This window comes from Bidens hawaiensis, unplaced genomic scaffold, assembly GCF_021521415.1.
Source record: "Bidens hawaiensis isolate Kalapana, Puna unplaced genomic scaffold, B.hawaiensis_p1.1 tig00006604_1, whole genome shotgun sequence".
Lineage (NCBI taxonomy): Eukaryota > Viridiplantae > Streptophyta > Magnoliopsida > Asterales > Asteraceae > Bidens > Bidens hawaiensis.
Genome location: NW_027491445.1, coordinates 1,297,158 through 1,314,245, shown reverse-complemented (window position 1 = coordinate 1,314,245; position 17,088 = coordinate 1,297,158). Strand labels below are relative to the sequence as shown.

Below are 17,088 nucleotides of genomic sequence, written 5' to 3'. Positions count from 1 at the left end.
AGAGTGCGTGTCTTGGAACAGCAGGCTGAGGCGCGTGACCAAGCTATCGTCCAGAGTATCACTGAAAAATCATCACTGGAGAGCGAGGTTGCGCGCCTGAAGAGGGAGTTGGCGGCCGCGCAGGCCGATAGAGATGAGGCCTTGGCGACGGCGGCGTCCAGCCAGGAAGCACTTGGTGCTGCGCAGGCGGAGAAAGAAAAAATCTTGGCTGGCAGCAGCGTCTGATAAGGAGGAGCTAAAAAAGACTAAGGAAACTGTTGAGTTATTAAACTCCCAGGTTCCTGTCCTCGAGACGTCTGTTGCTGGCCTCGCGCATGATCGCCAATGGCTGGTGTCACAGGGCATAACTCGCTGCGCTTTGGCGATGAAATATTCCGCCGAGTTTCAGGCCCTTGTGATGGACTGCAATGCCGCCGCGCGCTTGGTGGGCCGAGCTGAAGGGTTTACGGATGGGTATGACTATGGCATGTTGAAGAAGAACCCATCCGAGTACCCTTACAAGAGCGACGCGGCCTGCGCGGACATGGCCGCGGTGGGGGAAAAGTACATGAATACTCCCATCCCCATCCTTATGCAGGTACCTTGACCTTAATGAGTTTTACTTGACTAATTTTTCCAAGTGTTTTGTACTCAATACTTTTCTAATGATTTTGCAGATAGCTGCGCTTGCTGACCAGCCCGACCTCGGCGCGCTAAAGAAGTTGCTCGATGAATGCGAGAGGGCTGGTGGCGATGATGGTGGCGCGGGGGATGTTGCCCCTGCCAGCGGCTCTGGCGCTGCGAATAAATCTGCTCCTGACACCGTCGTGATAGAAGACTCCAATGAGGAGGAAGAACTTGACTATGGTCAGTTCGGAGATGAGGAGCAGGCCGCGTCAGATGCTGCGGGAGTGATGAAGGTGATGAAGTGGCTGACGTCGACGTGGAGACTTGAGAAGCCCTTCATCAAATTTTACATATTTAATTTTTTATACTTGTAATTTGTAACTCATCATACTTGTAAATTTCAATCCAATGGAATGAAACTTGTTTTCTCTTTTTCACATCTTGCGCATTTCCATTCATCTCTTCATGTTTGCTTGTATAGATATAAGATATGCTTGCACGTTAAAATAAGAACAAGGTTGTAAGGAAATTATTCACTTAACCTCTGTTCTATTTTGTTTGTGGTTTCGCAGTATCTTGTTTATGCTGACATGCGCGCTAACTTTTCATTATTTCTTTTTTGCGCGTCGTTGTCGCGCGGGTATTTATATGGAAGTATGAGTTTAGCCATTACATGTCAGCGTGTGTTACTCAGATATCCACTATGATTCCGCGCGCGACCTCGACCTGAGACCTTAACATGATATGGCATGTACTTTGCCTTAGTTGTGTTTAAGGATTTTATGATCAGGCTGCGCGGGATGTAAGATGGATGTTTGTGAGTGTTTTGAGCTAAGGCTCTTTGTTTTGGGCTAAGGCCCTGACGTTTTTAGAGTTAAGACTCATTAACGTGTTTGAGCTAAGGCTCGTAAGTTTGGGCTAAGGCCCTGGCGTTTTAGAGTTAAGACTCGTTAACGCGTTTGAGCTAAGGCTCGCGCATGTATGTTTTACTTCGCTTTATTTTGCTTTGAAGTCAATATAGTGTTGTCATATTGTTCCAAATTAATAAAGGAAGTGTGAAACATGTATGCAAAGGTAATAGAACAAATATTGAAAGATAGCGCGACAAATATTGAAAGATAGCGCGAATCATCATTCATGATGGCTTAAAAGCCTTGATTACATATTTGAACTTTTTACATGAAGCATTTTCTAAGTTGTGCCGCGTTCCACGCGCGCGGTATCTGTTTTCCATTCAAATCTTTTAAAGTGTACGCGCCTTTCCCAAATCTTCTGAAATTTGATAAGGTCCCTCCCAATTGGGGGACATTTTTCCTGGGGGTATTGCGCGACTAGCTTCATTGTTTCGAAGGACAAAATCATTTTTCTTGAAGTGGCACTCTTTAACGCGCTGATTATAATATTTTTCCAGCTTTTTCTTGTATCTGGCTTCATTGATGATAGCCGCTTCTCTGCGCCCTTCAAGCAAGTTAAGGTCCAATCTTCTTTCGCGCTCGTTATCAGTTTTGCTCATCATGAGTACCCTATGGGATGGGCATCCAATTTCTGCTGGGATCATAGCCTCTGTCCCATAGGTTAGGCTGAACGGGGATTCGCCATTGCTAGTTTTGCTTAATGTCCTGTGCGCCCACAGGACATTAGGTAACTCTTCGACCCAAGAATGGGATTCTCCCTCCAACCTTTTCTTCAGCCCATTTAGCAAACTTTGATTCGCGCGCTCCACTTGGCCATTCCCCTGAGGGTGGTAGACCGACGTGAAGATTTGGTTGATGTGCAATTCTTTGAGCCAGCTTGATATCTTCCTGTCAGTGAATTGTTTGCCATTGTCGCTCACAATTTCCATAGGAAGGCCAAAACGGCAATGATGTGGCTCCAGATAAATTGCTTCATCGCCTCAGCTGTGATTTTTGCTAGTGGCTTGGCCTCAACCCATTTTGTGAAATAGTCTATCGCCACTACCAAAAATTTCACTCGCCCTTGCGCTTGCGGCAGGGGCCCCACAATATCAATGGCCCATTTGTGGAAAGGCCATGCGGAGGTCACTGGAATCAAGTTGTTCTTTGGACGCATGGTGTTTGGCGCGTAGCTCTGACATGCCTTGCATTTTTGGATTTCTTTTAGCGCATCCAAGTACATGCCTGGCCAATAGTAGCCTGAGCTCATTGCCTTGGCAACCACCATGCGCGGACCAGCGTGTATTCCACAGATTCCTTCATGAATCTCCCTAATCACATAGCTTGCTTCTTCAGCATCCAGGCATTTCATGAGCGGTCCAGATAAGAGCGCCGATATAATGTACCATCAAGTAGTTCATAGTTCTGCGCCTTGTGTCTTATCTTTCTCGCCTGTGCGCGATCATCCGGTAACGTCCCCTCCTTCAGGAATTCCATTATTGGAGTTATCCAGGATGAAGGGGTTGTATGAATTACAAGGACCGATTGCGTTTGTACTGACGGGTTGCTCATCACTTCCACCCTGACATCTTTGCCAAAGTGATCAAAATTAGTTGATGCCATCTTACTCAACGCGTCAGCGGACTTGTTTTCGCTGCGCGAGATGTGTATGATTCTGAAGAAGTCAAACTGCTCAACGAACTTTTTTGCCTGCTCTAGATATAGAGGCATTGTGTTCTCCTTGGCGTCATATAGGCCGTTGACCTGAGCAGCTACCAAGTAAGAATCAACATGGGCCTCTAGCCTTTTAACTCCAAACTTGCGCGCAATGCGCAGACCAGCCAGCAGGGCTTCATACTCAGCCTCATTGTTGGTACTCTTGAAGTCCAACCTAATAGCATAAGTATATTCATGATTATCAGGGTCCACCAGTTTGAGGCCTGCGCCGGACCCTTCGCTGTTGGAGGCTCCATCAGTGAATAGCCTCCAAACATCTTCTTCATCATTTGCTCGGAGGGTCTACCTCGCGCTGAGCTTCTTCAATCTTTCCCTCTGGGATTTCCGTGATGAAATCCGCCAAAACTTGACCCTTTATCGCTGGACGGGGCTTATAAGTGATCGTGTGTTCACCTAATTCTAGCGCCCACTTTGTCAGCCTTCCGATAGCGCAGGGCGTCGCAAGACTTGCTGGATGTTGTAACCTGTCAGAACTTCAATCGGATGACCATTGAAGTATCTGTGAAGCTTGCGCGACGCGTGTGTTAGTGACAAAACTAACTTTTCCATGATGGAATAGCGCGTCTCAGGGTCTGTCAGCACCCGACTCACATAGTATATTGGTGTTTGGATCCCCTTGCGATCCACCAATAATACTGCGCCGATGGCGCGGTCTCCAGCTGACAAGTACAATGTAAGGGTTTCGCCAGGAGTGGAGCTGTGAGCGCGGGCAGCTTTATGAGACATTCTTTTATCTCACTGAAAGCTTGCTCAGCCTCAGGCGTCCACTTGAATTGGCTCTTCTTCAAGCAATTCCTCAAAGTGTTAACGAATGGAGTAGATTTGCTGGCGTGGTTCGCTAGGAACCTGTTGATTGACACCAATCTACCATTCAGCTTCTGACCTCTTTCATGGTGGATGGTGAGGCATGTCAAGGATGGCTTCCACCTTTTCAGGGTTCACCTTGAAACCATCCTTAGTGACCATTACACCAAGAAATTTCCCCTCTTCCGCGCCGAAAGTACATTTGCTCGGGTTGAGCTTCATGTTAACTTCCGTTAGGCGCTGAAGAGTTTCCTCGATGTCTTTGAGCATTTGTCTCTCCTCCCTGCTCTTGATCACCAAATCATCAACGTAGACTTCTAGATTTCTTCCGATTTGTTCACTGAAAACCGAATCCATAAGTCTCTGATAGGTTGCGCCCGCATTCTTTAAACCAAAGGGCATTTTTGTGTAACAAAAAACACCCTTGTCGGTTCTGAAGGCAGTCTTGTCTTCATCCTGTGGTGCCATTTGAATCTGGTGATAGCCTTTGTAGGCATCCAGGAAACATTTGAGCTTGAATGGCGCCACGGAGTCCACCTTTGCGTCGATGTTTGGGAGGGGGTAACAGTCTTTCGGACATGCTTTGTTGAGGTCCTTGAAGTCAATACACATTCTCCATGACCCGTTGCTTTTCTTTACCATCACAGGATTGGCTACCCACGTCTGGTATCGGATCGGGCGAATGATGTTTGCGCGCAACAGGTCCTCCACTTGCTCATTCATGGCCTTCGCCTTTTCATCCCCCATGATTCTCTTTTTCTGAGCAATTGGCTCCACCGACTTGAACGTGTTAAGAGAATGTTGCGCCAAGTCTCGCGGGACCCCCGTCATATCGGAGTGTTGCCACGCGAAAACCGACGTGTATTTTGTGAGCAACTTTTTCATTCTCAATCTCGTTTCGTCTGAAATGGTAGCGCCAATTGTGACCGTTTGCTCTGGGAATTTTGGGTTTAAAATCCACTTCTCTGGCGCATTGTCAGCCATTGGAAGTTTCATTCTCCCTTCCGCGGCGCTGCTTGTCACTGCGCACAAATGATCGCGGTAAACAAATGTTACGCCTGTTGGTGTAGGGAACCCCAATGCGCCGTGCGCTGGCGACGGTACAGCATTAAATTGGGCAATCGTTCCCCTACCCAGGATCATATTGTGGCATGACGTGGTGGGCAAGACCAAGAAGTTGACAACTTCGGCTCGCTTGTGCTCATCATCCCCCATAGTTAGTTCAAACTGAATCTGGCCTAGGGGATGTATGATTTCATTTGAGACACCACATATTGGTGCGTTCACAATTTCGAGCCGCGCTTGGTCTGCCGGGTCTAACTTTCTGAAACATTGCTCATACATAATGTCAGATTCGCTTCCAGTGTCCACCAGGACCTTTGACACTTCGTAATGAGCGATGTGTGTGGTGATGAAGAGAGGACTGCTTATTGAAGGGCCTCCCCTGATTCTTGGGAAGATGACTTGCTGCTCGCGCCAATCTCCGTGGATTTGCGCGCTTCTCTTTTTTGACGTCTGCCCTTGTCGTCCCCCTCAGCCACACAGATTCTTTTGTATTTCTTACTGGCAGAGGCTCCTTCCGGTTGCTCATCTTCTATTCTTTGGTTTTTCACCAAGTGAGCCAGCCTGCCAGATTTTACATCCTTCTCGATCGCATCCTTTAAATGATGGCATGCGTCGGTGTTGTGGCCCGGGGACTGTGAAATTCACAATATTTGCCACTGTTTTGCGGTCCCTTGTAGTGTAGCTGCTTGGGGGGCTTGAATTGGACATTCTCAGTACTTAACACCTGTGAAGGTGTTTTAGTGAGGGGTGTCCATATTCTTGGCAGAGGTCTGCTAGGATCTCTGCCGCCCTCCCTCTTGTCACCCTCCCCGCGATTACGAACTTCTTTTTGGGGCTGGGGTGAGGTTGGTTGCGCTTGTTTTTCCGCGGAAGAAAAACTTGTTGGCTGCAACCTGACCATACAGAGTTCTGTTTGGCCCTCTTCTCTTTGCTGCGCGGTGATTATGCCTGATGCGCTCTTTCTCTTGCCCTATCTTGGGCAATCTGTTTCTCATTTCTCGCGAAAACTCGCGATGCCTCCATTAACTTGGCCCACGTGGTGGGCATACCATCTTTGCTTACGAGAGCCCGGCGGAGTTGATCACTGCGCGCGCCTTGTATAAAGGCACGCGCAGGAGCTGCTCAGTTATACCCCCGATTGCCAGGGATTCCTGATTGAAACGAGTGATGTAATCTTCAATCGTTTCATCATTCCTGCGTATGCAGTGCATGATGTCATCAGGATCGCGCGTGTGCCTGCGCTGCTGTACGAAGTGGGCTTGGAACTTTTCTAATAGTTCCTCGAACCCATCAATTTGCCCTGTCGGCAAGCTCTCGAACCATACCCGCGCTGCGCCCGTGAGGCAGCGAGCAAACATATGACACCATGTTGGCATCGTCCAGCTCTCTAGGTTTCCCGTGTTATAGAAACCTTGCAAAAAGTCATCTGGATCTGTTGTGCCATCATATTTGCCCAGACCACTTGGCATCTTTGTCTTGTGCTGGATGGGAGCCTGCGCGATGCGCGCAGTAAACTTTGAGTGTTTTACCAGGATGGCTGGTCTGTAGGGCGTGGTTACGTCCACTTGCCCTCTGACCGGTGGGCTGTACGGCATGTGCAGATCCAGATCTGCTCTGGCTCCAGGCGCCATGTTCACAGGCGCGCGGAGCTGTGAGCCTCCTGCATGAGTATCCCGTGTCTTCCTCATGCTATGCACTTCTTCATCACTGAACTCAGTGTGTGCAGTGTGAACAGAATGTCCTTCTTCCGGCGCGCGCGGCCTCTTTGTAGTCTGCTTATCAAAAGCTTGCCTTTGTGTTTGGTCGGCTAGCTTCTTCTGCTTGACCATTTCGTTGTACTTTTCAATCAGACGCCGCTGCTCGTTTATGAGCCATTCATTCGGATCATTTGCTTCATCTTCTGGACCCATTGGTCCTTTCAGCTTCGCGCCGGCCATATTTTGTAACGTGAGATCGTCTGGAGGAGTTTCAGTCTGGCCGTGAGGGGTTGTGACGAAGGGACGGTTGCTGGTGGTACGCGTAGAATCACGCGGTACCCTCAGAACCTGCTGTCCGTCGTTAACACCCTCACGTTCAATATCCTCCAGAGCTTGATCAACGTTACGAACGCCAGAAACCATGGTGATTGATTTTTTTTTTTTTATAGATCTGATGAGATCTGATTGCGTTTGTAACAGTGGATGGCGCCAATGAAGAAACGTGGATCTACTCACTGGTAGCAGATCTACTTTCCTCGGGTGTGATTATACTATTTCACCGATGGTTCTTCTGGGTCTGTGTTCTTCCACCTACAAAATGAACAGCGCCGTTACTTACCCCTCAGAAAGGGACAGAGGGATCTCTTTGGGGTAACCCTCCGGCGTGAGAATCAGTATATTTGTGGAGAGATAATAATGTGTGTCCGAGAATCTCAAGAGTATTGCTGAATAGCTTAATACCCTCTGATTGTGAGACTGTCTGTTTTGTATGTAACTGACTGTGAATGAATGTGATTCAATATGATTGAATGTGTTATCACTGCTTGTAACTGTCAATGATTGAGTATGAATGTGTCATCAAAGTGGAGTTGATGCTGTATTTATAGTGCTAGGGTTACCACCGGTTGGGCTCAACCTCGTTGGCTTCCTCCAATCGCACTGCGCCACGTGTCCTCTGGGACACCTGGCGCTTTCTCGTTGGTTGTAATCACGTGGTAACACATGTGTCATGCTGAGTTGTCGACCTTTAATTTGGCAGCTGTCAACATCAGCATATTCTTACTCCTTAAAAAGATGCCTTCTGGAAGGTTGTCTGACGTGCACAATCAGGGTTGCCCTAATCCTGATTTGGATAAGGACGAGGTTGATTATGCGCACGTGTGATATGCGCCCATCCTGAGGATGCGCGAGGTCTTCTCTTTATTCTCACGCGCAGATATTTCATGCGCAGATGTGATATGCACGAGCATGTGATATGCGCCGCGCGCTGATGCGCTGCGCGCATATGTGATGCGCGAGCATGTGTGTCTGGGCAGATGTGATATGCACGAGCATGTGATATGCGCCGCGCGCTGATGCGCCGCGCGCATATGTGATGCGCGAGCATATGTGTGCCTGGGCATATGATGCCTGAGCATGTTTTGTATGCGCCATGCGCATAGGTTTTGGCTTTGTGCCTTCATAATGTCTTTATCTTGTGGGTTGACCCGCCTTGCTCGGTGTTGAGGCGGGTACATACCTCTTCAATTTTTGTTTGAAGTAGACGTAGGGATGTTGCAAAATTTTTGAAGTCATCACCTAGTTGGCAGAGAACATGAATCATTAAGTCTTCATCTTTCACTGGATTTTGAATTAGCGCAAGTTCATCAGCTATTGATTTCATATCACGAAGATATTCTGTGATGGTGTGAGTTCCTTTTGGGTTTGATGCTAGCTTGGATTTCAGCGAGATAACTCTGGAACGAGATGGGTTTGCGTAACTGGTTACTAACAGATCCCAAGCCTCACGGGTGGTTTCGGCAGAGGCGATTAGCGGTTGCACGGTGGTGCGCAACTGCCCAAAAGTGCGGCCAGGATGGTTTGATCCTGTCGGTACCATTGAAGGTATTCTGGGTTGGGTGTTGTTGCTTCGGTGTCCATGTATTCCGCCGCCGGCGGTTTAGCTCCTGCGATAAATTGGACAAGATCCATGCCAATTAGAGTTGAGTAAACATGTTTCCGCCAGATGGGGAAGTTGGCATCGGTTAGAGTGACATTGAAATGGGTTGAGGCAGTGAGTTGAATCACAGAAGATGGTGTTGCCATGGATTTGATGAGAGAAAAAAAATTTGATCGGAAATGCGGAATTAAGGATCGGACTCGTGTGAGCGTAAGGCTCTTGATACCATATGATAACTGAATATTGAATTGTAAAAGGCATAATAATATGTAGAATATTACATGGCTTATATAAGCCAATACAACATAGGAAAGTAATGTACCATAGGTCATCTAGGCTAATTTACAGGAGAACATCAAGGCTAAGATTATGGTGGTCAACAACCTCCACAATCCTATCTAAAAATACATTGACTGTTAAAATAGAAACAACTAATTAGCCTTATTATTATTGTTACTAATATTATCCTTAATACCCACACATACACATACGACAAAATAAAAAAAACACAAGAAAATATACAACTCTTAAACATCATACAACCATGAAAGAAACCTCTTAACCACCATTGAAATTGCATAAATTTCATGAGGAAGAACCTTTGCTAATCTCACCAAGATTAGATGGACCAGGACTTGGAGTTTGCTTGATTTCTAGCCCTTTTCCAGGCGATCTGAGCCTCATATCAACCCTTAGCTCGTGCAAATGCGGACTATAAGCCTGTTGTGGCACACGTGGGCTATATGAAGGCTGCATTTCTCGTGGGGTTTGAGTTGAACTTGTTATTTTTGGACTATTACTATGGCGGATCTCTCCTCGGCTTCTGGTTATAACCCCATCAAGTACCTCCCCACTATCAATATGAGATGTTCGTGAACGAACATCATCATCCTACAAGTGCATACATATGAATGTTATATATGAGTGATGCGAATTATTTATTTTCGATTAATATATTTATAAGAAAACTTTATTGAAAGACCTCAACTATGTGCATAATGTCTGTTCTAAGGACTCATCGCACGCTTAGAAAGATTATTCAGACATTATTTTTCATCACAAAGGGTGTTTAATGCCATTCTTCTTTTTATTTTATTTTTGTAATTGTGAAAATTCGTTAAGTAAACTCACGAGACCCCACCAATACCTTGCTAACTAGACCAGGTAAAACACATACGCAGGGCAAGGGGTTTAAGGAAGAAAACCAGTGGAAGCTTGATTCAAACATGAGGCTAGGGGAATAAACGAGCCAAGTCGCTCGTTAGTTACTCGAAGCTCACGACCTTAATGAGATCGAGCTTAAAAATAAGATTGTTTAATAAACAAGCTCGAGCTTCAGCCATCGACCTTGGTGTGCGAGACTTAACGAGCCTATTATTTATAAAATTATATTAAATATATATTTTTACAATAACTATTACTATTATATATAAAATTATGATAAAAATAACTAAATAGTATATATTATGTCATATATAAAAACCATAAATAAATTATATCTAAAAAATAATTAAATGTCTACAACTTAATTATTAGTAATAAACGAGCCAAGCTCAAGCTAGAAACTTGAAAAACTACTCACGAGCTGGACTCTGGCTAGGCTGGTTTCTGCTAGAAGGTAATTGGGCGCTCCACACGTGCAATGTATTTTTCTTTAATTTTGCAATATATTTAGAAAGAGAAACTTGACTTACAGCAAATGCCATATTATAAGTTGTGGAAGGTGCTTCTTCGTACTCAGCAGCATCCAAATCTTGAAGATGAGCACTTTTGAAAAATTTGGGAAGCAAATATTGTCTTGCGGGAACAAGAAGCATGATCAAAAGTGGAAATAGAACACTAGCAATCGGGATCCACGTTATCCCGAAACAAGCAAGCAAGTAAACCGTTTGGAAAACTGTGAAAAGCGCAATCATCTTGAAAGGCACGGTTTCTACAAATGTAGCATGATTCTCTTCCAGAACCCTGATTAAAATAAAAGTAACAACATATTAATAATAGCATACGTATATACGAGTATTATGATAAGTAACAAATAAAATAAATCATCTGATCAACCAGGTCAAACAAAAAAAGTTAGAAAAAGGGTCAAATATTACTCAAAAGCCTAAAGTTTCTAAATAACTTTATTCGAAAATTTAGATTGCCACTGAAATAAAATAACACTTCTAATCATGCCTGGCGCACTAAACATTAATAAAGTTTCACACAAAAAGTGTTTTGGCTATGTACAAGCCAGTTTTCGACACGACATGAAAATAATTAAGTTTCGGTTCGCATATCTGATCTTTTAAAAAAACGGGTCTTTGTTCAGTTGACCTGATTAATTAAACAGGTCGGCCTACTAACCCGTTTTATTCAACACATTTTTTACCACCCAGCCAACCCGATAACACGTTTTCTTTTCAACTCATTTATTACCCGCGAACTCGTTTTGACACGTTTAGATAAACGGTTCATGTTCAGATTACACTATTTTAAGTGTGTGCAAGTTAGAGTTGATGCTTTCGACCAAATAAAAGTAGGGAAAGTAACGATATTCTCTCTCGAAACTTACTTGTATCTTCGGCTTGGAGCGGTGAAAAGTAATAGTATTCTCTCCCAAAACTGGTTACCAGGCAAGCTTTCGATTGCCATAAACGCAAAATATCCCCAAAGAACCGAGGTGGGAATCTTTTTAAGAGCAGGCATTGCAGCAACACAACCGCCAACCATTAATGCTTGTAACAGATTACTCAACCGTTGTTCTTTCACTTCAATGTTCAACAAATCATCAACATCTTTATTAACATCAAACACGGTTTCATCAACAGGTGCATCAATGTAACCACCAGCAGAAGCTTGTTGGACTGTTGATTCTTTCAGTTCTTTTAGTCCCTGATAAAGATGATTATTTGATTAAAATATAGATAAATGAAGTTTAAATAGATTGATTTTGTTTAGTTACGTACCAAAGTTGACGGGTTTTGATAAACGAGTGGAGTCTGCATTTCGTTGTATGCTTGTTGCATGTTTCGGTATAAATCACCCAAGTTTGAGTTTGCGCGTATGCTTCTTCGGGCTGTAGATACGAGTTTGTTTCGTAGAAGCTTTTTAAAAAAGGCAAAAAGTTTTAGCTTTATATTACACGCATGAATAGCAAAGGATTTGATATTTAAGAAAAAAGATGAAAATGATGCTATTTTTAAACCATTAGCATCAAACATTGACTATTGATGTCAGTCATTATCAGTGACACCGTCATACAGGCCGTAACATTTCTTTAATTAATATTTTTAATTTAATTTTTTTAATAGAAACTAAGCAAATATTAATATAAATAAATACATAGGTAATATTGTTTAAAACGGATACAAAGTGATTTCTATACATAAAATCATTTGGAAGCCATAAGGGCAGTATGACCCCCCCATACAGCTGTATGATGTGGGGAGTGTGGGGTATCAAACTACCAATAACATCACCCTAAGGAAAATAATATTTTTGTTTTAATAACTATTAAATAAGTATACCTGATGTTTCAAGGTGGCTAAGCTCTTTGTGTGCATTGGAGATTGTGGAATAACTCCATTGGCAGGAGGAATGCCAATAAGCCCACATAGTAAGGTCTATTCAACAAAAGATACATACATTAATAAACAAATATACTAAAAAAAGATGTACAAGTAAATTCTCATGAAGAAATGAACAATCATTTACCAAAAAACCTAAGAGAAGAAGGTCATAATGATACGAAGGCGGCTTTTTCAAATTGAACTCTTTTTGTTGTGCAAGTTGAGACGCAACACTATGATCGAAATAGTAAAGAACAGCAATCATGGTGGCGGGAACAAATGCTCCAATAATATACACAAGCGGGACGTTCAACATATCCTGAAAGAAACATGATATTGAAGAATTTAAGGATTAAAAAACAGGTTCATGCTCAATATTCATGCAAATTGTAAGTATGAATAAAGTAATTAACCACCTTTGCAACGGTCCAATTTGTATAAGCACCCGGAGACCATGGATTTGGACTAAAAAGTCGCCTCGGGATTCCTTGTGGGACACTACTGGTTGGTATGTATGACACACCAGTCCAAACAACCACCATAAGCGGGACCCCGTAATCCGCTATGAATCCCCTTAGCCACCCTTGAAACAAGAATCAAAAGTCAACAAAAGGGTTTGCTTTATTAACATCAATATTAGCTAGCATAAGTTTTTGCCTTCGTTTTAAAGGGTGTTTGGACTTGCAATAATCAGTTCTTAATGTTCTGAATATTTAATCAGTTTTTGATAACAAGTTTGATAACAGCCACCACAAAAGTGAGTAGCCAAGAGTGAAATACACAATAATGAGCACGCGTCACACTAAAGTCAATCTAAAGTTTTTTTTTCCGTTGAAGTCACCCAACTTTCATCAGTTGTTCCAATCTTGTGAATTTTTCCTATAAATGTTCAAGTATTTTAAAATTAAGTCAGGAAAATTTAACATATATGAATCTTGGTCACTATTTAGTTTTTTTATTCCCTAGTTTGAGTTAAATTGAACAATTATGAAACTTATTTATTATTTGGTGAACTTTTTTTTTTCTTATCTATTGCTTCATACTTCAAGTTAATTTACCGAAAACAATCACTAACGTAACAAGGATTCATATATCTTCCGTTTAGGCCACTTAATTATAAAATAATTTAAACATTTTTAATAAATTTCACAACATTGATACCTGATGAAAGTTGAGTGACTTTAACACTTGAAAACTTGGTTACTTCAGAATGAAGTTTTCCCAAATAAAAATTTCCCCTATTTTACAAGACATCTCACTTTTTTTTTCACATAAAAATATCATTCTTGGTTGCTTATTCATTAAATCACCAAATAATTTTATGTTGCCAAACACTCAAATATCTAATTATCTCTGATTATTATTGCAGCTTCAAACAAAAGCACATCCATACACTATCTGCTACAACCTGTTTTATTAAAGCAAATTATAGATATAGATTATATGTTATAACATGAACCCCCCCCCCTCGTCACAAAGCCCAAAGGTGAAACACTAACCTGTTCCATAACGCCACGATCTTGCTTTACGACTTTTTAAAGAAGTAAGAAGAAGTCCAAATGATACAACCAGTGCAAACATTCCGTTTGCAAAACGCCATGAAGATTGCAATGCAAGTTGATTGGGATTTTCGCTTTTTGGTATACCAAATTCGTCAACAACTCCCTATGTAATGAATATTATGTTAAACCACTATTGGTTTAGTAAACTTAAGTTGAACTTAAAGACAATGTAACTCACTTTGATAGCTTGTTGCATGAAGAGCATTGCAATTAAAAGACCAAATAATTCACCTGCTACTCGTGTGAATCTATTGATGATTGAGCAAGCACCCAAAATAGATAGCAAGATCAACAGAAAAGCCGTCCACACACAAACCCTGTTATCATTAACACACGAATAACTTAATATTTTACTAAAACTGCGAATGCACGCCAAAACATATAGCATCCCCATATTTTGTTTTGTATATATATATATATGCAAAGTATAGAATGAAAACCCACTTGAGTTGTGAAAACCCGTGAAAACCTATGTAACATCGTTTTTTTTTTGTTGCATGTAATATATGTTGTTACATTTAATACAAAACATCGAAAACATAAAAAAAAATGTTATGCTATTTTTTTACATTTTTTTACTAATTTTTATATATGTTTTCGAGAGAGAGAAAATGTAAATTAAGTTTTACATTTTTTTATTAACTTTAATTAAAAACATGTGGTTGAGAATTATATATATATATATATAGGATGAGTATTATCATTACAAAACTCTTAAATTATTTAAGAACTTGAAGGAACTCTTAATAACTAACGTTTTTTATAAAAATTTTTGTATGTTAATGTTATTTGAGTGTAGTTTTATCACTTTTTATATCTATATTTACGATTACAATTATGAAATTAGTTATTACACATATCTAAATTTTCATTTACGTATATGTAAATTTGTTATTACATAAATGTTCCACATATGTGAACTTGTGATTTATATATGTAATAAAAAATTTTTATATAAAATATGGTAAAACTAGTCTTAAACAATGTTAATATATGAAAAAAAAAATTAAAAAAATGTTTGGTTGTTATGAGTTCCTAGAAGTTCTTAACTTTTTTGAAGTTCTGAAACCACAAAAAAACCCTTCAAGAAAAAATAAAAAAAATTTATAAAACCAAAACAAATGCGAAAATAAAAAAAGTAAAAAAAAATAAAACGTTTATCTAGCATCCCGGTTTCATAAAAAAAAATCCCAGTTTTGCAAAATTATACATGTATGTCTAGAAATATAGTGTTCCCAGGTACATTTTTTACCATTCTAATTCTTATTTGCTTTTATTACCCCAGAAATATAAAAAACTAAATAGCTAATGGACTACTCTGTCACCCAAGGTATACAAAAACTAAATAATATTGTTTATGCAATCATACTTGAAAGACTATTTACTTGCAAAAAACAGACAAGGTTTTCAGGTTGACCCAAACCGACCCAACCAGTTACTCAACCTAGCCAAGAGTGTTCAGAAAAATACCATGCGGTCCAGGCTAAGAAAAGAGGTTTTCCTAAGTCCTTTTGATCCTTAGCAAACTTGTACATAAACGTATACATTAACACAGTTGGTTCAGCAACACCTAATATAAGAAGTGGTTGCCCTCCAACTATAGAGTGAATAATGCCACAAAGTGCAGTTGAGGCTAGAGTTTGAACTGCAGTTAGACTTCCCTCTGTACCAAATAAGCATTAACAAGTAAAACCAATTTTCAGCCTAATATATATATTATAAGTGAGAATATGAATCTTAAAACTTTTAAAGTTTCTAACCGGTATCTCTTTCTAGTTGCTCCCCAAAAGATATAACCGGTATTGCTGACGCAAAGAATATATATGTCGTTGGAGCCAGAATCCTGAAAAAAACGAAATCTTGTAATGAAAAACATAATAACACTATTTTATTTGAGCAAATTGAAGGGCAGAACAAAACAAACAAGGACACAGTAATGACTGATTTTACCACTCACAAAGCCATATATCACGTATGATGTTTTTAGTTGACAAAGAAATAACTAATGTGACTGCAAATAAAGTCATAGGACCTGTAGGATGCTTTTAACTGGCAAACAAATGACTGATTTGATCACTCACAAAGTCATACAGTCCTGTATGACCATTTTTCGCCCTCTCATACAGCCCGTATGATGTTTTTAACTAGCAAGAAATTACTCACTGACAAAATCATACGGCCCATATGTTGTTTTTAATTGACAAAAGTAATGATTGACATGACCACTGTCAAAGTCATACGACCCATATGATACTTTTAATGGACACATAAATGAGTGGTTTGACCACTCACAAAGTTTGTTATAAAGCTCGTATGATGTTTTTAACTGACAAAGAAATGACTAATGTGACCATGGACAAAGTCATACGGCCAATATGATGCTTTTAACTGACAAAAAAATGACTGATTTGCGCAGTTACAAAGTCATACAGTCCTGTATTGCCTTTTTTCACCCTATCGTACAGCCCGTATGATGAAACAAACTCTGGCATGTATAGTTAATTTGACATCATATAGGTTGTATGATGTGATAGGCAAGCTGGTGTATACTTTGTGAGTGATACTTGTATAACTGGACCGTAAATGAATGGCAAATCCAAGGATCAAAAGAATCAAACCTGATACCGGCCCGGATGCCACCTGTCCAGTCCTGTTTGTAGCAGAGTAATCTTCCTTTGAGATCATTACTAATCCCACGAAAAGGGACGAACGTTTCTTCCATAAATATGCAATATTTTGGTTGTATACTTACACAACCCTTTATGTAGTATATTTTAATATATGATCAAGAATATTATAACAACAATTGAAGTGGATGAAGGGCAAATATGTGTAGAAATGGGCAGAAATTCAAGAAAATATGTTTACATAATTATAAGAGTTAATATCGAAATAGTTGTATCGAGTCATTTATATAGTGATCCCCATGAGATCAATGACTAATATCTACAGTTGCTGATCATTACATCTCAGGAGATGAGTAAACTGCTGATAATCAAAGAATCAAGTAATGAATTATTATTCCCTACTTAAACTCCATCATATGCGGGCGCTAAAAATATTAACGAAGCGAGTTCATTTTTAACTAATAACTCGATAAATTAACGAAATAACACAGTACCCTCCATGGATCGATCGATTAACGGTTGGCTTGGTCAAAAAGAAGCATTTTTCCTTAGAACAAAAGCAAGTGAATTTGGTCGAACAGGTGGTGTGCAGTAAAACCCAAAA

General features: G+C 40.9%; 1 protein-coding gene across 1 annotated transcript; it reads right to left on the bottom strand.

Annotated features, from left to right (window-relative positions):
- Nucleotides 1-9,221: 9,221 nt before the first annotated feature.
- On the bottom strand, nucleotides 9,222-16,821 carry LOC143633038 (putative boron transporter 2). The gene is made up of 12 exons (XM_077101413.1): nucleotides 16,476-16,821; nucleotides 15,618-15,700; nucleotides 15,328-15,520; nucleotides 14,036-14,174; nucleotides 13,795-13,960; nucleotides 12,712-12,878; nucleotides 12,441-12,614; nucleotides 12,254-12,349; nucleotides 11,693-11,830; nucleotides 11,299-11,618; nucleotides 10,436-10,706; nucleotides 9,222-9,632 (listed from the first exon to the last, which is right to left on the bottom strand). The coding sequence occupies exons 1-12, from the start codon at nucleotides 16,577-16,579 to the stop codon at nucleotides 9,327-9,329; spliced, it is 2,157 nt and encodes a 718-aa protein (XP_076957528.1). The 5' UTR covers nucleotides 16,580-16,821; the 3' UTR covers nucleotides 9,222-9,326.
- Between the last annotated feature and the right edge of the window lie 267 nt (nucleotides 16,822-17,088).